This window comes from Scyliorhinus canicula, chromosome 17, assembly GCF_902713615.1.
Source record: "Scyliorhinus canicula chromosome 17, sScyCan1.1, whole genome shotgun sequence".
Classification (NCBI taxonomy): Eukaryota; Metazoa; Chordata; class Chondrichthyes; order Carcharhiniformes; family Scyliorhinidae; genus Scyliorhinus; species Scyliorhinus canicula.
Window position 1 is genome coordinate 48,889,090 of NC_052162.1, and position 22,606 is coordinate 48,911,695.

Consider the following 22,606-nt stretch of genomic DNA (forward strand, 5'->3'; position numbering starts at 1 on the left):
ACCAAATGCATCATTGTTCTTATTGCCTGCGAGCTAAATCAGACTGCTGTCACTCATGCCGAGGTGATGTTGTCCACAGCTGGGATTTCTGAGCCAAACCTGCTCGATGGAGAGATAAATGCACTGAGAAGATTGGATTAGATCTGTTTACTGTCACATGTACCGAGGTACAGTGAAAAGTAGCGAGCAGCTCAAACAGACCATTTAGTGCATGAAAATAAAATTAAAATAAAATACATAAGAGGGCAACACAGGGTACGCAATGTAAATACATAGACACCGGCATCGGGTGAAGCATACAGGTGTGTAGTATTAATCAGGTCAGTCCATAAGAGGGTTGTTTTGGAGTCTGGTAGCAGCGGGGAAGAAGCTGTTTTTGAGTCTTTGTGTGTGCTCTCAGACTTTTGTATCTCCTGCCCGATGGAAGAAGTTAGAAGAGTCAGTAAGCCGAGTGGAAGGGGTCTTTGATTCTGCTGCCGCTTTCTCCAGGCAGCGGGAGGTATAGATAAAGTCAGTGGATGGCACTTATGGAAATCTCAAGAGTGATTAGTAGACTTTTTGTATGCACAATGATGCTATTTGATTTGAGCATTTGATTTATTAAACAATTGATTTAGAATGTTTATTTTGTGGAGTCTTTTAGTTTTGCAATGTGGCTAATGGGTGCTGTCATATTTAGTGATAGGAAAGGTAAGGTGTGAGAATTGGGATGGGTAACTTGTATTGCAATTGGATGAGTTCTTCATGGCCAGGACCCCCCCCCCCCCCCCCCCCCCCCCCCCCAATGCTCCTGCTGCTCCACTGCACGCTGTTGACAAAAGCTGTCTCCTCATAATTGCGAGGTTGTACAACATTCCATGGACTACCACAAATCTTAATACCTGCTTTGTCGAGTACGTAAGTTCAATAGCATTTTATGTGGCAGCATCGCTTTTGTTTTATGCATGCTGCATTTACACGTTGGTTATGCACTGGACCTGTCAACCATGCCATCAGGGAATAGCCTCTGTCGCCCATTAGTCTCTCTTCAATTTACTGTGCTAGGTCGAATTTAGTTGGCTCAATGGACTGCCACGAATGAACCAGGCATTGGCCTGCATGATATACTGCCCATGGTCACACACCAACTGGACATGGAACAAATATAATTGTTTTTTTTTTGCGACAGAGCAAAATTGATATGCATCACCAGTAAATGAATGTATCTGCAGTCAAGGGCATCTGCACCGTAGGGGGGAAGCATGCATTGTTAATCGAGCAATGTGTACAATCCCACTGCTTCACTCTGGCAAAACAGAATGAAATGAAGTTGGCTCTCATCGCGTATAGAGCCTCAGTGACCTACCATGCAATAATGGGTGGCAAACTGCGAGATGTTGTAAATTAAAACCAGGAAGGAGCCAGCTGCCAAAAAAATGTTTATTGCCGCAGTCACATTCTCAACTGCTTGGAATGCGATCCTTGTCCTGCTCTTGAGTTGTGGCTACATCAATTGGACAGTTTCATTGAAGATGTCCTTATTGAAAAACAAACAACTTGCACAATTCTCCTTACTGAGATTCATGTCGGAGAATTGTTATCTAACCACCCTAATTGGAAAAGGGTCTTCTACTGAGGGCGCTTTTCCTTGTTGTTCGCCCCCTCTTTCCTTTACTCTCTCTCAGCTCGTCTGCTCTTTTTGCCTTTTGTTCATCTGAGTCGTACTGCATTCCAAGGGGAATACCACACTGTACATGTCTTGAGAGTAATTGGTTTGTGCAGAAGCCATGAAGTTGGCACCTGCCAAACCACACACCCTTAAACTTCTGCAGTTTTAAGTATTGGTACAAAGCACAAAATACTTGTGGACCAAAGCAACAGCTGTAAGAATTGAACCAACATTTAATCTAGAAGTCCATTACCCCTTTTAAGTAGCACTGGTGGGGTTCTTCCTGCTGTTGAATGCACATTTCAGTTATGCGAGGTTGAGGGGGCATTAGATTGTTAAATGAGCTCCAAAATGTTACTGGTATCAAATCAACATTTTAGACTGACTTTTATTTTTAGCACCATTCACTGTGCCTGCCTATGCCCAAAATTATTTGCCCCAAAAATGTGCATCTGCTCCACAGATGCCATATTGGAGTTCTAAGAGCACTCGCAGCACACGAGGGGTATAAAAAAAAATCCAAACTTTTTGGGCTAAGTTTCTTTTCTCAGGGGAAAAGAAGAGTGCCATTAATATTTCTGAATTAAGCTGACCATTCAACAAGTGACCATCCAGCTCCTTTTTTAAACATGCCAGGCAATCCTAAATCAAATACTTTTGCTGGGAATTTGTCCTATGAGGAAGATTTTCTAAAATTAATTATCCTTTGCATTTGACCTATTTTTGAGCCTTGTGAATTTCGAACTTGTTGTCATTTGCCCTCTGATCAATGTAGATATTTTTTACTACTTTTAATCTAGTGTTTTGTTTCCAGGCAACAATTGGAATTGATTTCCTATCGAAAACAATGTATTTGGAAGATCGGACGGTGAGTATGATCACATTTACAGTTAATAAGAATTTTTGTCTCAAACCAGTGCTTTTATCTTGTGTAGACACACACACACTTTAGCCTTGCTTAAGTTTGGTTGAAAGGCATTGGTTGTTCTATGGGGAATACTCATTGGAACATTGTGGATTTGTTATTCAGCAGGGCGAAAAGAAAATTAAAATGCGTGTGATCTTTCATGTTACAGATTATGGTAACTGCCTCACCTGAATCTACCTGAGCTGAGGCAGAGATATTTTATTTAATGTCCTCTAAACTAGTGCTGAATTATTCCAGAAGCTGTTATTTTTAACCAAAATAATAAATTGAAACCATTTACAGGTTGTGAACTGGTGTTTGTTTGAGTTTTTCTTGCTGGATTGTGATTTGGTTGCCAAGAAGTACTGCACAAATTGTATTAATTCTGCTGAATAATTATGCACTATGTGAATTGAACAACATGCTGAAGAGAATTTTCAAGTCCTCTTGTTACAATTTCTGGTTATCAGAGCACTAGAAAGGGTGCTGCAATTATTGGGTTGTTAATTTTGTAGACTACCCGTGTATCACAAAACCATAATACTCTTGTCTTATTTTCTTTTCTCCTGAAGATGTTCTTTCATATTGGTATGTGCTCTCATTAACACTAGTTCCCTTTGAGTATCTTGTTCAATTAGACATATTTCATGTGAGAACATGAATGGTGAGGCTATTCATGTAGAGTAGAAATCGTAAGAGTCTGGTGTTTTCACCTAATTTTGGGACATAAGTTCCAGCACAAGAATATAGGTTACAGATTGCAGGTGTACAGAAATTGGCAAAATGGATTCCAGCTTATTTGGTATGTTTCTCCTTCACTGAGGCTAATTGTGTAATATCTTGTCATGATCCTGGTTGAGATTAGTTAATTAGGATTAATCCATTGCTATACAATATGGTGCATCTATCAACTAAACTTAGTCTCAAAAACATTTTTACCAGGATGTTGCCTGGTATGGAGGGCATCAGCAATGAGGAGAGGTTGAATAAACTTGGTTTGTTCTCACTGGAACGAAGGAGGTTGAGGGGCGACCTGATGGAGGTCTACAAAATTGAGGGGCATAGTCTAAAAGAGACTTTTTCCCAGGGTAAAGGGGTCAATTACTGGGGGGCATAGTTTTAAGGTGTGAGGGGCAAGGTTTAGAGATGTACGAGGCAAGTTTTTTTTTTACAGAGGTTATTGGGTGCCTGGAACTCGCTGCCGGAGGAGGTGGTAGAAGCAGGGACGATAGTGACGTTTAAGGGGCATGGGAATAGAGGGATACCGACCCCGGAAGTGTAGAAGATTTTAGTTTAGACGGGCAGCATGGTCGGCACAGGCTTGGAGGGCCGAAGAGCCTGTTCCTGTGCTGTACTTTTCTTTGTTCTTTGTTCATTCGTTTTAGTTTTCTTATTTTTAATAATGATCAGCAGGTAGCTCTTGTGAAAATGCTCCAGTCTTGTTACTTTTCTCCACGATGGCTACTATTATCTGCAGTCAGAGAAACGAGACATCCAAGTAGGTAAGAAGTATTAAAATATCAGGAATTTTGCTCCTGATAATTTTTGAATGCAAATATCTACATGTGAGACTGGTGCTGGTTACTCGTCCAAGTGTTTCTTAAGCAGGTCCATTCACTCCTGACTTCCAGGCCATATTTGTTAATCTGGACATATGACTTCAATTGATAGTTCAGATTGGGGGAGGCTATTGGAAGCCCTTTGCTGGTGCATTTGAATTTGTCTGCTTAAATTGTGTGTTCTGAGCTGACATCATGCTTTGTCCATTGTCACAATGCTGCATACACAATGCTGGAACCTCAATTTACAGGAGTGTAATGGAATACTCTCCACTTGCCTGGATGAGTGCTTTCCAAGAACATTCCAGAAGCTCATCACCACCCAGATCAAAGCAGCCTTCCACAAACATTCAATTCCTCCATCACTGGCGAACAGTGGCAGCCATGTGCATCATCTACAATATGCACGCAGGAACTCGCCAAGGTTCTTCCGACAGCACATTCCAGCCCGCGACCAATTGCATCTAGAAGGACAAGAGCAATGGATACCTGGGAACACAACTGCCTGGAGGTTCCACTCGGAGCCACTCACCATCCTGACTTGAAAATATATCGCCATTCCTTCACTGTTGCTGGTTAAAAATCCTGGAACTCCCTCCTAACAGCAGAGTGGGTGTACTTCCACCTCAATGACTGCAGCCGTTCTCAAAGGCAACTAGGGATGGGAAATACATGCTGTTCCAGCTAGCGATGCCTGCATCCCATTAAAAAAAAAAGAATGATATATAATCCTTTTTGGCAATCACTCGCTAATAAGTGGGATTGTCCACCTAAGAAACTCCATGTTACTGGTCATCGGTTCTGAGAGTTCTTGCATGGCTGATGAGTTTAGTGCTGCATCTCCGACTGCACACTTGGCACATGTTTCCAGGCAGTGGCATTGATTCTTGGACTCCAGATAGCTGGTATTCCTTTCTCGGACTCCCTTTCCAGGCTTCCTCTTGCCGTCGGGTATCCTTGAAGAATTATGTCCCTTCAATCAGGAGGTTCCTCCAAGTAGGTCTTTGCTGAACAAAGGTCTCCCAGGCATTGACATCTATGTTGCATTTCTTGAGGTAAGCCTTCGAATGTCTTTGAAGCGCTTCCTTTGTTCAACAAGAATTGGTAGATCGTTTAATTTTTCATTTCTGAAATCTTGATTCCCTGGGGTAAGATTTCCATTTATAAATTCCCAAGGGAGAAAATACGGTTGGTGCACCTGCTTTTGATTTTGAATATTTGACTCGCACTGAACTTCTAACGTGGCTAAATACCAGTTATTTTGAATCTACCGTACTGACTGTAACCTTTGTGTTCAGAATCACTATTTACTTAAATAGAAAGCAAGGATTCATGGCAAGTGCCCCATTGAAACAACACGTTCTGTCAGTTTAAAGTACACCGTTTTAACCACATAGGCTGCTCTAACCCCCTCCCCCTGAGTATATTTAAACAAGCTGCTACAATTTCTTTACTATTTAAAATTTCATAGAATTTCATTTCATAGAATTTACCGTGCAGAAGGAGGCCATTCGGCCCATCGAGACTGCACTGGCTCTTGGAAAGAGCACCCTACCCAAGCCCACACCTCCACCCTATCCCCATAACCCAGTAACCCCACCCAACACTAAGAGCAATTTTGGACACTAAGGGAAATTTAGCATGGCCAGTCTACCTAACCTGCACATCTTTCGACTGTGGGAGGAAACCGGAGCACCTGGAGGAAACCCACGCACACACGGGGAGAATGCACAGACAGTGACCCAAGCCGGGAATCGAACCTGGGACCCTGGAGCTGTGAACCAATTGTGCTAACCACAATGCTACTGTGCTGCCCTAATTTATGCAGGTCTTGTGGCATCTTGTCAAATGCCTTCTGAAAATCCAGCATAAAACAGAGGACACATTAAGCATCCCGAGATAGAATAGTAAGGGGTAAAAGGCAAAGAGGAACTTAAAACAATCACTATTACTAGACAATGTATTAGGAAAATTGGTAGAACCAAAGGCTGACTGACCAGTCTCCTGGACACCAAATAGCCAGCCTACCAGGGGCTTGAAGGAAGTGGCTATAGAGATGGTGGATCTATTGGTTGTGATCTTCCAAAATTCCCTAAATTATTGAAAGGTCCCTGTGGATTGGACTGCTCTATTTAAGAAAAGAGGGAGACCTAAACCAGGAAACTAGGCCAATGAATCTACATCTGTTATTGTACAATACTAGAATCCATTAACAAGGAGGTAGTGGCAGGACATTTGGAAAATTGTAATACAATCAAGTAGATTCACCATGGTTTTGTGAAAGAGAAATCATATTTGACAAATTTATTAGAGTTCTTTGAGGATATAACAGACATCGTGGATAAAGGGGAATCCGTAGATGGAGTGTATTTGGTTCCTGCAGAAAATAAGAGCTCATTGTATTGGGGATGATACATTAGCTCAGATAGAGGTTTGGCTTACTAAGAGGAAACAGAGTTGGGAGTGTATTGGGAAATTGTGAGGTTGTCTACTTGGTGTAAGAATAGAAAAGTCGGATGTTATTTAAAGAGAGAGAGGCTGCAGAATGCAGCAAAGAGGAATCTGGGTGCCCTCACATGAATCACAAAACATTAACATGTAGGTAGAGCAAGAAATTAGGAAGGCAAAATGAATGGTTGGCTTTTATTGAAAAGGGGCTAGAGTATGAAAGTAGGGAAGTCTTGTTACAACTATACTGGGGACATTGGTATCCTTACTTAAGGAATTATATACTTGCATTTGAAACAGTTCAGAGAAAACTCACTAGGTATATTCCTGGGACGAATGGTTTGTTTTCTGAGGTAAGGTTGAGCAGATTGGATTCATACTCATTGAAGTTCAGAAGAATGAGAGGAAATCTTATAGAAACAACAAGATTTTGAGGGGCTTGATAGGTTAGATGTTGAGGGGATGTTTCCTCTGACTGGGGAATCAAAAACTAGGGGGCACAGTTTAAAAATGACTGGTTTCATATTTATCTTCTCAGTCGTTAATCTGTAGAATTAGAGAAGTGGAGTCTGGGTCACCGAATATATTCAAAGCTGAGTTATATACATTTTTAATTGATAATGGGGTCAGGGATTAGGCAGGAAATGGAGTTAAGGCCACAATCAGATCCACATAATTGAGCTGAATGGCCTACTCCTATTTTTTTTAATGATCCCAGCATTATGCACTACAGAGGTAATTGCAAGCCCCTGCTGCTGATAGAAGGCCTTGCTTGATGAGAGTGTGGGTCAGATAGGACCACAAAACTAGCAAACCTACATTTAGAATTAGCAGTCATTTTTTAACTTTCAAAAAATTTCTCATAATAAAAAGTAAAGCATTGATTTATTCCCTTTTCCTTTTTTGAATGGGCGTGTGAAATTTGCCACTCTTCAGTCCTTTGACACAATTCTCACTTTAAAAATCTTCAATCTGGGGGCAGCACGGTGCCGTAGTGGTTAGCAATGCTGCCTATGGCTGAGGACCCCAGTACGAATCCCAGCCCTGGGTCACTGTCCGTGTGGAGATTGTGCATTCTCCCCGTGTTTGCGTGGTTTCACCCCCACAACCCAAAAATGTGCAGGATGGGTGGATTGGCCATGCTAAATTGCCCCTTAATTGTTTAAAATTATTTGGGTACTCTAAATTTACAAATGTTCAATCTGTGCTTCCAAAATCTCACCCCCAATTTATTCCAAAATCTCAGGTGCTTACCATCTAGGGTAGGGTGATTTTCCTGATTGTATAGACAAGAATTTCAATTCCCAGTGCTGCCTAGGGTTGCAACTAAGTTTCCATGAAGTTCCTCCATTTCAAGTAGTGCCTCCAGTTCTCCAATCATTCACCCCTTTTTCATGTTTTCTTATTTCCTTACTGTAATTCTTAACTGCACTGATTTACATCTCTAAAATTGCTCTGTTTTCTTCTTAATTCCCAGCAACGAGAGCAAAACCGCATTTATTCTCTCTTCTCCCCCCACCCCCAGCCTCTCGATTATTGGCTTTCTCAGTATTTTAAAAACTATAATTCAAGCTTATCTATCAGTGTTCTCGTTTATGCTCTACTTTTAATTCATTGTTTGTCCCTGCTGGTTCCATGATGCACCACACTCTGCTTGCAGTCAGCTACCATCACCCATATGCCTTTGATGTACATTGGTATATCTAAAAACTGCCAAGAACTGCAAAGGCTGCTAACGAAAGTTCCCAATGTCTTGTACCCTTCAGCACATTGTATAAAATGTATTGAGCTGTTTGGGTTTAGAGTAATAATAAAAATTTGAAATGGGGTCTTCTCTTTACAGTGAAATTAGACACTGTTCTTGTAAGTTAATGCCACCTTTACATTAATTTTTCGTGAGCTTAGGATAGAACTATCATGTACATGGACTGCATTGAGAAATATGAATTCGCTTAGATGGCCTGTGGCTCTTCAGCTATCTATTGCATTAACTATTGGTGGTCCATTTTGAAGATTATCAGTAATCCCACTGTACCATTGTGTTCAAGATTACTTGCCTTGCTTGATCACAGATTGTTTTTTTGTTACCACCTAGACGATTTTTGATTGATATTGCCCGTTGTTGTCTCGGGGCAAAATGTGTAGACTTGTGGCTAAGGAGGCAACTATGATTGTCCGAATGTGTGCTGCTATTTGGCCAGCTAGCAAAATCTGCTAAAACTGGCAGAAGGTGTAACTTGTGGAGACTTAATTTCCTGTTCTGTTAGCTAGAACATGTAACCTCCACATTGTACTCAAGATCCCTATCTAAGGGAACCAGGGGTGCAAAAGCCATAATAGGCTGTAATTGAAACCAGCAACCTCTCAGTATAGTTTGCTATTTTTCGGCCAGTTAATGAAATATAAGCTGCATCTCCTCTCTCGCAGGATGTCTGTGCCATTTGAATTTTCATAGATGAGCATGATTGGTCTAGCAAACAGCCTTTGGGAGATTGGAACCTTCCAGGGGATGGTTTCATGTGTAGGTTCATTACAAGAACATTGTTCCTGTTCAAGAATAGGATCTAGCAACAAGACTGTCTTAAAATAACAGGTCATTTTGTGATATCCTCCAAGCTCTTATATTTGAGATGTTGTCAGCTTAAAACTAGGAATAAGTTTGTGTTGTGTGGTAATACTGCTTGTAACACTGCTGATGGGTTAGCAGCAGGGATGGTAAGATACAGATTTGACTTCCATTTCAATTCCCAATCTGAGCCATAACAAAAAAAGGAGACTATAATTGAGGGACAATTAACAATACACCTTTGTTAAGTTGCCAACCATTGGACAGTGAACATTGGGTAAAGGGGCCTGGCTGCACTAATTGTTTTGGTAGTTTACAGGGCTGCTTAAAATATATCCAGGAAAAAACTGGAGATGAGCGCTCCTTATTCATCTGTACACTCTGAATAAAGGATTCTTTGCTTGCCCAGTTTGAGGCCCATTTGTGACATGAAGAGTAAGGCTGTGAATGGTCGTCTCCATTGAGCCAAACTCTTTATTGACAGGAGAGCTAAGATCAGCCGTGATTCTACTGTTATTTTTAGAAGTTTGCAATGAAAGTCGTAGCTTTCCTAGCTAACATGTCAAATATAATACTGGAGCCTTTTTCTCAACTTTATTGGTTCCTGTTTCTTACCTGTCGTCTTCCCTCACTGGGAACATTTTTTTTTACTTCTCCGTCTTTTTTTTATTCAACTTCTCCTTGTCTCCCTAATTTCTCCCAGGCTTTTGCACTCTTTTTGAGCTTTTGTTTTTTGCGCAGGAAAACGGGGCCTTTGTCTTCAAATCGGTGGTCAGTATCATCAATTCCCAAAGAACCTGGGATCTCCTGTGCATACATTAATCAAGAAAGAGCTGCACGTGCGCAGTTCAGAATGGTTTATGTTGGTAATCCGAACCGTACATGTGCTGGCTGGAAAGGACCACGCACGCACAGTTCTGATTTTTTTTACATTGGTCATTCCATGACCAATGTTTAAAAATTCCAAACCGTGTATGTGGCCAATTCCCAGCCCATGCATGCACAGTTCGAATTACCAACACAAAAAATCCAAATCACAAATACGTGGCCCATTCCCAGCTGGCACAAGTGGGGAAGGCCCAAGGGTCATCGGGATTTGGAGATGCCAACCATGGAGCTGAAAACTAAGATTAGATTTAGTTCATTTAAATTAATGTGTAATCATTTTGAACCTTATTTTGTGGCACACTGGGCTGTTGAGTGCTGCGGCACACTGGTTGGGAACCTCTGCCCTAATAGTGCCTGCATGCCGATTGAGAGAGAACAGAATGGAGCTCAAGTTGTGATGCTTTCATGATTAAATACATATTAGTATTGACTATCTAGAGTCACAGTATTAAGACTGTCACTTGGGCAGCATCTGTGGAATGATCATGAAATCATAGAATTTACAGTGCAGAAGGAGACCATTCGGTCCATCGAGTCTGCACTGGCCCTTGGAAAGAGCACCTTGCGTAAGCCCACACCTCCACCCTATCCCTGTAACCCCACCTAACCTTTTTTGGACACTAAGGGCAATTTAGCATAGCCAATCCACCTAACCTGCACATCTTTGGACTGTGTGAGGGAACCAGAGTACCTGGAGGAAACCCACGAAGGCACGGGGAGAACGTGCAGACTCCACACAGACAGTGACCCAAGCGGGAATTGAACCTGGAACTCTGGAGCTGTGAAGCAATTGTGCTAACCACTGTGCTATCGAGCTGCCCCTGAATTGTACCCCGGCAATGGGCTTGCATCTTCAGGAGAGGACATGAGAAAACTCCTAATATACCAGTGATTCTCCTATTGAATGGATGGATGACTTGCTGTATTTTGAGACTTATTGACTGGGTGTATATGGAAGAGTAGAATTTAATTCTGCGTTTGCGCATTCATGAGATAACTAAGGAGAGGACATACAATTATTTCATTATATATGATTTTACCTGAATGTGCAAACTTGTTGTGAAGCTTCTGGTTGGTTTGTAAAATACCATTCTGCTTTTCAGGTTTTTAGGTTCCCTGCATTCTTTATTTTGTTTACTTTGCCGTTCCGTGTATTTTTCCTGTGTTGTTTTCCCATTTGGTTTTTCCCCTCTGCTCCTCCACCCCCAGATCAGACTCCAGCTGTGGGACACTGCAGGCCAGGAGCGATTCCGCAGCCTCATTCCCAGCTACATCCGTGACTCGGCTGCTGCTGTTGTAGTGTTTGATATTACAAGTAGGTATTCGGTGTATGTGCGTTTTGATTCCAGTACAATCTGTACTCTTTATAAAACAATTTATGGACTATCTGTCAATTAACGCACTGTTTTGTTCAAAATAACCACTCAGGTTCATAGGTTTTGAGACAGCACTAATGAAATGCCTGTTTGCTGTGACTACATACTGGTGTAACTTACTGAACCAATTTTTCCTTTGTTATTAAAGTGAAGGTTAATGCAACTGGGAATGGAACATGTTTCACTTGCACCCATTGACATCTTCAGGTAGCCCCAAAAGCCCATTGTGCACATCAGTTAAAACTTTCTCCTGAATTCTTTCAGATGCTAGGTCTATTTTGATACATATTTTAATGCACCGTGCACCTCTTATAAAGATGGCATATCTTCCATCCGCTGAGTAAGATTTTTGCGTTTATCTTCAATTGAAGATTATTTTTATGATTTATGGATTTAGCTTCTGCAGTATTCTAGAATTGCAGAGTTCTTTTCTATTACTGTGTTGAAAGCAACTCTTAACAACTTAAAGAGACAGCTCTAGGATTTGCACTGAATTCCACTGTCTCATATCACATTGGTACAGCTGCTTGTTGGGGGACTGTTGTTTTCACCTTTTTCTTGTAGTTTCAGCAGAACTGGTTTAATTCTGCAATCTTTCTGAGATAGAAAGGATTGTAGCTGAGATTATCTCTCTTGTGTTATCAAATGAGAGCTGTGTAAAGGGTCCTTACATTGAATATTTCCTATAATGCAACCCAAATAGGATGAATTTCAGTCATCCTGAAGAAAATTGACTGGAATGTGATCTTATCAGGTTATCATGTAGTAACAGACATATACAAGGGAGTTTCACAACACTTACACAATTGAGAGGTTCAAAGAGTAGTGTGTCTGAGCCTTTAAAATGTGTAATGTGTATTGAACTAGCTTGTGATCGTCACTTTGCATGCCTTGAGTCCCAAGAATTTCAAATGCCATTTACTACACCAACCAAATATATCAACTTAAATGTATTACATTTTCTGGCTGTTTATTGCTAGGATGCACAGAAATTAAATTCTCTAATTTGTATAGTTATATAAATGACACCTGATAAGACAATTCCTTATGTTTCAGGAAATGACCTCACCAAAGCTTTACTGAATTGTCATGGGACGCAGACGCAAGTTTCATTCTGCAGGCCTGAGATGAGAGTGATGTAAAATGCTTGTTGAGCTTTTCGGACTTTCTAACTGTTTTAATTTTATAACTAAATCCAATTATCATGAAACACACAATAGTGGAGACTCTGACCTGCTCCCAGTGGGTGGCATTCTGCTGTGCTGATTGAAATTGGTCCTTGATCCTGTCGTTTTCCCCTTGCCTTTTTTTCTCTCTCTCTCTCTCTCTCTTTCTGCTGTCCTGGACCTGGTCTCTGCAGGTTCGACTGCAGCTCTGGGATACAGCCGGCCAGGAGCGATTCCGCAGTCTGATTCCCAGCTACATCCGTGACTCCACTATTGCTGTTGTAGTCTATGATATTACAAGTGAGTGCAAATTCCTGCTAATTCTTTCTCTTACTCCACTATATTCCTGTGCATGGCACACTTCTGTTTATCACACAGCTGGTATAGTCTCTTATTAGTATTCATAGTAGGGTGTAGCTAGTAACGCCATTGTGTCCCCTGTGATGTAATGCAATTACTGCAAGTGATGCTACAGTGCTGAATATGGCAGTGCATTCGGAGTGTAACTTTCCAATCCTCTTAATCCCGAAATGTAATGATCAGTGATCTTACCATGCCCCTTCTAAAATTTGGCAGTGTTTTTGCAAGAAGCAAACCTGCAGAGGTGTCTGTTCCACTCCCTACATCAAAGGGGACCAATATTTGAAAGTAGGCACCCTGAAAATAAAACTGGGGGTATTAAAATACAGATTCACAATCTGTTTATAGTAGGTTTAGAACATTGTGGGTAGCCCCCATTTTATCTATTATGTGCACTTGATCCCAAATCATAGATAACGTTTTGCATTTCATGAATATCTGATCTGTTGCTTGGAGTCTATAATTAATGGCCTGAGCTTCCAAGGAGTGTCAATCAGAATCGAATTGCCACTCTGCTTCTACTTTCTTACCTGAAATTTTTTTGACCCTATCTCGCCCGACCTTCTGACAAGTGCCAGGTGAAATCCAGGAATTGCAGTATGTCTTTAGAGCCTTGCATGGAAGGCAGCTCGGTCAGATATAAGGAAGCCACACACCCTTTTTTTTTTTTTGTAGCACTAGTTGCAACTAGGTAAATTAAAGGTCTAGTCGAGTTTAAAAGTCATCGGGCCAGGGAGAAGGTAAGTGCATAAGATAAGACCTGGGGGGGGCGGAGAAATACGCAAATTGGGGCGATTCGTAGTCAGATGGTGGTGGGGGGAAGAGGAGAGAGAGAGGAAAGTCGGGCTTAGAGTTGGAGGTGTCCTGAGTGTGAGAATGGAGAGTCCAGTGAGGACCCAAAAGTTATTAATTTTAGTCCGAACGTTTTCTGGGTAACTATTGATGTAATACAGACAACCATCCAAAGTTAATGTTTTAAGTTGCATTTTCAGATGGCTCCCACCTTGGGGCAATTGCCCAAGGGTCGCTTGCACTTCCCAGGCAATTGCCATGCAGACCTAAGCTGGGAATTTCCCAGTGATGGGTCTCCCAGCCCATCTTTGGGTAACACTTCCCCCCCCCCCCCCCCCCCAAGTTACATTGTCCAGAAGCTCGGAAGTTATGGCCCATTAAGAACTGGCAAACAAGTGCCTTTGTACCCGCCATGCTGTTCCTTTCTGATTGAATCCTAATGTGTGCTTGGACTCCATTTCCCTCAATAAACATGTCTTATTGTCTCATGAAACCATTTGGCATCTATTTCAGTTTCTTCCCTGATAACAGTGTCTTCCCTATGTTTATTATGCACTTTTAGTAAAACGTTCTACTAACTCCTGCCCCCCTTCTTGGTAAGGAATGTACCTCGCTTGGTGTTTTGTTTCCTACACAAATGCTTGCTTCCGTTGCTATTTAGATGTTACGAGCAGGGACTGATCAAGTCCCCTGGGCCGGATGGCATTTATCCTAGGATTTTCTGGGAAGCTAGGGAGGAGATTGCTGAGCCTTTGGCTTTGATCTTTAAGTCATCTTTGTCTACAGGAATAGTGCCAGAAGACTGGAGGATAGCAAATGCTGTCCTCTTGTTCAAGAAGGGAAGTAGAGACAACCCCGGTAACTATAGACCAGTGAGCCTTACTTCTGTTGTGGGCAAAGTCTTGGAAAGATTAATAAGAGATAGGATGTATTATCATCTGGAAAGGAATAATTTGATTAGAGATAGTCAACACGGTTTTGTGAAGGGTAGTTCGTGCCTCACAAACCTTACTGAGTTCTTTGACTGGAGTCCAGTTACTAGTGTTGTACCACAAGGATCTGTTTTGGGGCCACTGCTGTTTGTCATTTTTATAAATGACCTGGAGGAGGGCGTAGAAGGACGGGTGAGTAAATTTGCAGATGACACTAAAGTCGGTGGAGTTGTGGACAGTGCAGAAGGATGTTACAAGTTACATAAGCTGCAGCGCTGGCTGAGAGGTGGCAAATGGAGTTTAATGCAGAAAAGTGAGGTAATTCATTTTGGAAGGAATAACAGGAAGACAGAGTACTGGGCTAATGGTAAGATTCTTGGTAGTGTGGACGAGCAGAGAGATTTTGGTGTCCATGTCCATAGATCGCTGAAAGTTGCCACCCAGGTTGAGCGGGTGGTAAAGGCGTACGGTGTTAGCTTTTATTGGTAGAAGGATTGAGTTTCGGAGTCATGAGGTCATGTTGCAGCAGTACAAAACTCTGGTGCGGCCGCATTTGGAGTATTGCGTGCAATTCTGGTCGCCACATTATAGGAAGGATGTGGAAGCATTGGAAAGGGTGCAGAGGAGATTTACCAGAATATTGCCTGGTATGGAGGGAAGATCTTAAGAGGGAAGGCTGAGGGACGTGAGGCTGTTTTCGTTAGAGAGAAGAAGGTTAAGAGGTGACTTAATTGAGGCATACAAGATGATCAGAGGGTTAGATAGGGTGGACAGTGAGAGCCTTTTTTCTTGGATGGTGATGTCTAGCACGAGGGGACATAGCTTTAAATTGAGGGGAGATAGATATAGGACAGATGTCAGAGGTAGGTTCTTTACTCAGAGTAGTAAGGGCGTGGAATGCCCTGCCTGCAACAGTAGTGGACTCGCCAACACTAAGGGCATTCAAATGGTCATTGGATAGACAAATGGACGATAAGGGAATAGTGTAGAAGGGCTTTAGAGTAGTTTCACAGGTCGGCACAACATCGAGGGCCGAAGGGTCTGTACTGCGCTGTAATGTTCTATGTTCTAAATCATCACTGCACATTGATCCCAAGCCACCAGCCCTACAAATGCCGATTCATCTGGTTCTCAGAGTATTTATGGGGTTTTTAAAGTTAGGATCCTAACATGAAAGCATTTTATTATATGACTGTTTACATTCTGATGTTAGATGATTTAATACAGAGTGGTCAAAGTCCTTTTAGCTGGTAGCGAAAGTGATATTGGACTGGATGGGGGGAGGCGGTGATGGTGTGGGTGGTGGAGAAAGACTTGCACATTCTTGGTTGAGGGAAGATAAGAGAGCGTAATTGATCTGCTATTGGAGGGATGGAAAGAGATTCCGACTTTAAAAACATGGCTGTGGAAAATCCCACTGGTTGAAACAGTTGGTTTGCCAATGGGTAGTGTTGCAGTAATCTTGGTGGGAGTGTAGCAGGTTTAAATTCGCCTTTCAATTCCATTGCTGCTGCTTTCTTCCAGTGTGTTGGTTGTTGAGGCAAGTCCTGATGGATTAATATTAAAAGCCGAAAATGCTGGAAATATTCAGCAAGTCTGACAGCACTTGAGAGAAAAGCAGTTAATAATTAGGACTGAGGTGAGGAGAGATTTATTCACCCAGAGAGTGGTGAATCTGGAATTCACTACCACAGAACGTAGTTGAGGCCAAAAGGTTCTGCAATTTCAAGAAGGAGTTAGATATAGCTCTTGGGGCTAAAAGAATCAAGGGATAAGGGAGGAAGGCAGAATCAGGTTATTGAACTTGGATGATCAGCCATGTTCAGAATGAATGGCAGAGCAGGCTTGAAGGGCCAAATGGCTGCCTCCTGCTTATGCATATTTCTAATTCGGGTTGTTTCAGTTGTGGAATAATTAAAGATGCCACAGGTTTTAAGCAAATGCAGAGGCAGGTAAAGGGGACAGGAGGGAAAACACTAAAGAGGCCCATGACAGGGACAAAAAGGATGATGCAAGACAAAAGGAGATGGTAATTGGCAAGAAAGGAATAAAGGGTGGCTCTTGATATGTGCATGGGGAAAGCACAATCATCACCAATATCTCCTGCCTAAAAACAAAACCTCTGAACCCCACCCATTTTCTTAATGATTTTAAATTGTTGAACCCAAAATTGAGTCCGGTGGCCTTGAAAGAGGAAGTGCTGTTCCTTGAGATTATCTTGAGTTTCACTGGAACAATGTAGGAAGCGGAGGACAAAGAGGTCAGGGTGGAATTGGACGGAGAATTAAAATGACTGGAGATCAGAAGCTTGGGTCAAGCTTGTGAACTGAACAGAGATGTTCTGCAAAGCATTTCTCAATCAGCATTTTATCGCCCTAATGTAAAGGAGACTGTTGATTGGTGAATACAGTATACTAAATTGATAAAAGTACAAGTAAATCGCTGTTTCACTTGGAAGGAGTGTTTGGAGCCTGAATGGGGTAAAAGACCGGTGTTGCTTTTGCTGTGTCAGCATGGAATGGTGACAATGATTCAGGGTTGGACTGTGGTGTCTCAGAGGGAATCGTACCTTCAGACTGCTGAGGAGGGGATACCTGCAGATGTATTTGGTGATGGCATCACATTGGAGAGGACAGAGGATAATCTCTTGAAAGTTGAGGCAAGTGGGTGAAAAGTGAAGATAAGAGGACCCTGTCATTGATCTGGGAGTGAGCGGCAGGGTAGAAGTGCAGAAAACAAACTTTTTGAGATGTCCCTTTTGTGCATATTGCTCACCATATCAATGTGGCATCTTATTTAAATGGAAAAGGTGATTGAAGCCAACTTAGTAAGTCCATAGAGGACAACTGAGCATCCCCAATAAAACATGAAAAATAGGCAAACACAAGACTAAGCCTACAGCATCATTTTGAACAGCCCTTCTCACCAATCCTTGGTGCTGTGTGCATCATTCTGTTATCTCCTGCCAGCTACTGGAGTACAGATGTTGCTGCTTCTAACTTGTCTGAGTCCCAATGCCAGTTCTTCTTCTAATCTATAGTTCCAGAAACAATTTGCAAAGATAAAAATAAATCTGAGAACGAAGGAGTGAAAGAAAAAAATAATGTCGGCAAGCTCTTTTCCTGTTCCAAACACTTTGCAGCCAATTAACATAGGCCCTTGTCTTTTAGGCAAATGCAGCAGTCAATTTGTGCGCAGATCTCATGTGACAGTTAAATGAATGACCATTGGAGGCAGTGGCGCAGAGGTATTGTCACTGGGCAAGATCTGGAGACCTGGTTTCAAATCCCGCCATGGCAGGTGGTGAAATTTGAAATCAATAAAAGCCTGGAATTAGAAGTCTTAATGATGACCATGAAACCATTCTTGATTGTAAAAATCCATTTAGTTCTAGGGCAGCCCTACACTAGTAGTGCTACACTACACTACATGTTAGCTCAGAGCTCCAAGGTCCCAGGTTCGATTCCCGGCTTGGGTCACTGTCTGTCTGGAGTGTGCACGTTCTCCTGGTGTCTGCGTGGGTTTACTACCACAGTCCAAAGATGTGCAGGTTAGGTTGATTGGCTATGCTAAATTGCCCTTGGTGTCCAAAAAAGGTAGGGAGATAGGGTGGAGGTAGGGGGATGGGGTGAAGGTGTGGGCTTGGGTGGGGTACTCTTTCCAGGAGCCGGTGGAGACTCGATGGGCCTAATGGCCTCCTGCACTAAATTCTATGATTCTAGTTCACTATTGTACTTTACGGAGGGAAATCTGTCCTTACCTAGTCGGGGCTACACGTGACTCCAGATCCTCAATAATGTGGTTGATTCTCAAATACCCTCTGAAACCTGAAAAGGCAAACAGCATCTTATTGTCAGACATATCACCTTTTTTAATGTGTTACTCTTTTAGAATGCCACTGAAATGTCAGTCTCGATTGCATTATAATCTAGTAGGGCTTTAACCTACAATCTTCTTACTCAAAAATGTATTCACTAACCAAGTTGACACTTGAGGACCAGAAGACATAGGAGTAGAATTAGACCACTCGGCCCATCGAGTCTGCTCTATCATTCAATCTTGGCTGATATTTTCTCATCCCCATTCTCCTGCCTTCTCCCCATAACCCCTGATCCCCTTATTAATCAAGAACCTATCTATCTCGGTCTTTAAAGACACTCAGTGAATTGGCCTCCACAGCCTTCTGCGGCAAAGAGTTCCACAAATTCACCACCCTCTGGCTGAAACAATTCCTTCTCATCTCTTTTTTAAAGGACTGTCCCTTTAGTCTGAGAGAGTGTCCTCTGGTTCTAGTTTTTCCTAGAAGTGGAAACATCCTCTCAACATCCACTCTATCCAGGCTTCGCAGTATTTTGTAAGTTTCAATAAGATCCCCCCCTCATCCTTCTAAACTCCAAAGAGTCAGACCCAGAGTGCTCAAACGTTCCTCATACGACAAGTTCTTCATTTCAGGGATCATTCTTGTGAACCTCCTTTGGACCCTTTCCAAGGCCAGCACATCCTTCCTTAGATACGGGGCCCAAAACTGCTCACAATACTGCAAGTGGGGTCTGACCAGAGCCTAATACAGCCTCAGAAGTACATCCCTGATCTTGTAATCTAGCCCTCTTGACATAAATGCGAACATTGCATTTGCCTTCTTAACTGTTGACTGAACCTTAAGAGAACAAGGACTCTCAAGTGCCTTTATGCTTCTGCTTTCCGAAGCATTTCCCCAAATGAGATTTGGAGAGAAGCACTGGAGGAATGAATGGAATGTGAAGGGGAGAACAAAGGAGAAGTGAAATAGATGTGGGAAGTGAGAAAAGCAGAGTGAAAAAGCTGACTATCTGTTCATGCTATAGTCATAGTTCTGTCACAATTTGCCCTACGCATTGGCAATATATCTGAAGTCTGGAGGGATTAATTGTAAAATCAGTCTTTGATATCAAATCAGTAGCTGCTTAATTTTTTTTACATGTAAAGTGAATTCCTTGTGCATGAATGGAGAAACAATTGGAAATCCCATCTAGCCACCAAGGTGGCTGTAAGTAACAGGATAGATACATAGAAGATAGGAGCACGAGTAGGCCTGTTGGCCCTTCGAGCTTGCTCCACCATTCATCACGATCATAGCTGATCATCCAACTCAATCCTGCTTTCTCCCCATCGCCTTTGATCCCACTCTCCCCAAGTGCTATATCTAGCCGCCTCTTGAATGTATTAAAAATGATGGCGTCAACTACTTCCTGTGGTAATGAATTCCACAGGCTCACCACACTTTGTGTGAAGAAATGTCTCCTTATATCTATCCGAAATGGTTTACCCTGAATCCTCAGACTGAGACCCCTGTTCTGTACACACCTTCCCTGCATCTACCCTGTCTCGTCCCATTACAATTTTATAAGTCTCCATGAGATTCCCCCCTCATTCTTCTAAACAATGTAAAGGAGCTACTATTTAATCAGTCTCTGGACGATATCTGAGAAGGAGGATTTCTTGTGGCTATTACTTGGCCGTTGGGGAAACTCCTTTCTTCAGTAAAATTTTAAATTTTGTATTTGGTGGTTTAATCCAGCTGAGGTTGTCTGGAGTTTGGACAGAATGGAAATGAGCCGCACACCAAGCGAGTTGGACATTACGTCTGCTGTTAATTTCCACTGACAGCCTCTTGCATTGAACATAACTTACCAAAGTTGTGTTGCTATATTCTTAGACTGTTTCTGTTTCTTTTTGCCCCATTCCCAATACCTCCAGATTTGAACTCTTTTCAACAGACTTCGAAATGGATTGATGATGTACGGACAGAAAGAGGAAGCGATGTCATCATTATGTTGGTTGGGAATAAAACAGATCTAGCGGACAAAAGGTAACAAGCCTAAAGAGTTTTTTATGTGATCTTTCTATTTTGTATATTTTTCTCACCATTTAATTAAGTGATGTTAGTGATTACTTTATTTGGTGTGAATTGTATTTTAGTAAGTTTTGTACAATTTTTCTGTTAATTCAGGTGATTAATGAATTATAATATGGGTGCCACAGGTATGCTTCTCAAGAGATATGCACCAGACATCTGATGTGGTGTGACCAAAGTTGGAATAGGTAGCCGGTTGCGCAGTGGTAATGTCAGTAATCCAGAGTTCCAGGCTAATGGTCAGGCGACAGGGGTTCAAATCTCACCATGGCAGCTGGTTTTAATTAAATTTAATTAATAAATCTGGAATTGAAAAGATAATTTCTTCATGTGACTTCATATCCACAGTATTGTGATTGACACTTAACTGCTCAAATCTGAAATGGTGATTCGTTCTATGGTGTTTTGGGCTGGACAACGAATGCTGGCCTTGCAGGCAACGCCCAAATCACAAAGAAAAATAAAATCACGATGTTTCTTTGGAATCATTAATAGATCAAATAATGCTGTTCCCTTATTTCTAAACTAGAATATGTTACAATATCTCAGTTTTCGGTTTTCCTTTTGATCATGTACTGATATCGTGTTTCATTTCCATTGTTGTAGGCAGGTTTCAATGGAGGAGGGAGAGAGGAAAGCCAGGGAACTGAACGTAATGTATATTGAAACCAGCGCTAAAGCAGGATATAATGTCAAGCAGGTAGGTACATATATGCTTAAAAAGATAAGGTTCCCCATAGGTGTAAAAATATGTAAGATTCCCCTGAGGTGTGAAACTGTTGCTGCCCTGAATTTACAAATTGATTGCTGTAAAGCAGGCTGCATTAATCTGCAGAGTTTTGTCTTAAAAGTATTTATATTTATTGTATTTTATATATTAAATAATAATGATCTGAATATCTATTTCTTGTTAAAATTGGCCAGTGTTATACGAATGAAAAACAATGCAACTCAGGGATTTCAGTTCAAGAAGGCAGCTTGCCACCACCTTCTCCAGGGCAACATGGGATGAGCAATAAATGCTGGCTGAGCCAGTGACACCCACATCCCGTAAATTAATTTAAAAAATAATTTGTTTAAAGGGACAGGCTTGATTTTAAAAATCCATTTTAGCAGCAGAATAATAAATATGCTGAGTTTTCACATGATTTAACCCTGCTGTCGTTATATGCCTCTTGCATATAAATGGAGAGTTTTGGGACCTCTGATTTTCACTATATTTATAAATGATTTAGATTAAGGAATATCAAACCATATGTCCAAATTTGATGACAACACCAAGTTGAGTGACCCAGTAAATACTGTGGTTGGGAGCAGAAATTTGCAAGGGTTGGTGGTAGATTGAGATTGGACAAATCTGGCAGATGAAATTCAATATTTCAAATTGTCCGGCCCATTTTAGATCTCAAAAAGATAGGTCAGAGTGTTGGCTCACTTGGCTGGACTGGTATGGATCAGATTGGTGTGCACAGCCTGGGGTTTAAACCCTGTTCCAGTTGGTGTGGATTGGGATCTGCCTCCACACGTGGTAGTGATCGGAAGGAACGTTGTGGGTCAGACGTGCTCAGGCAGAGAACTCCAGAAGAAATACTCTCTGTTTTAATACTGTGTTCAGTTCAGGGCATTTCTTCTGGTTTAAACTAGACTGGCAGGGGGGTGGAATCCTAAGCAGCAGGGAAGCAAATGAGGAGCTGAAAGGAGATGCAGTACTCCAAAAGCAAGCTGAATTGGCATGATAGGCAAGAACATGGCAGGGAGCAGGGGAAACCTGTTGGATTAAATTGCATCTATTTCAATGCGAGAGGGCTGACGGGTAAGGCTGATGAACTCGGGGCATGGATATGTACATGGGACTGGGATATTATAGTCCTAACGCGAACATGGTTAATGGAGGGACAGGACTGACAGCTTAGTGTTCCAGGGTACAAGTACTTTAGACGGGATATAGGTGGAGGAAAGAGAGGAGGAGTGGGTTGCATTTTTGACTAAGGGGAGCATCACGGCAGTAGTCAGAGATGAAATAAACGAGGGATTATCCAGTGAGGCTTTTTGGGTGGAACTAAGAAATAAG

The 22,606-nt window shown here is 41.9% G+C and overlaps 1 protein-coding gene across 4 annotated transcripts in view; it reads left to right on the plus strand.

Annotated features, from left to right (window-relative positions):
• Positions 1–22,606, plus strand: part of LOC119952116 (ras-related protein Rab-6A-like) — a 50,967-nt gene that overhangs the window by 18,983 nt on the left and 9,378 nt on the right. For 2 of the 4 annotated variants that reach the window (XM_038775684.1, XM_038775686.1), the window contains 4 exons: positions 2,463–2,516; positions 11,226–11,331; positions 20,379–20,490; positions 21,142–21,235. In XM_038775684.1, coding sequence (XP_038631612.1) covers positions 2,463–2,516; positions 11,226–11,331; positions 20,379–20,490; positions 21,142–21,235 — 366 coding nt within the window. Of the gene's footprint in view, positions 1–2,462; positions 2,517–11,225; positions 11,332–12,752; positions 12,859–20,378; positions 20,491–21,141; positions 21,236–22,606 lie in introns of all 4 variants that reach the window. The other 2 variants (XM_038775683.1, XM_038775685.1) reach the window with 1 other exon arrangement.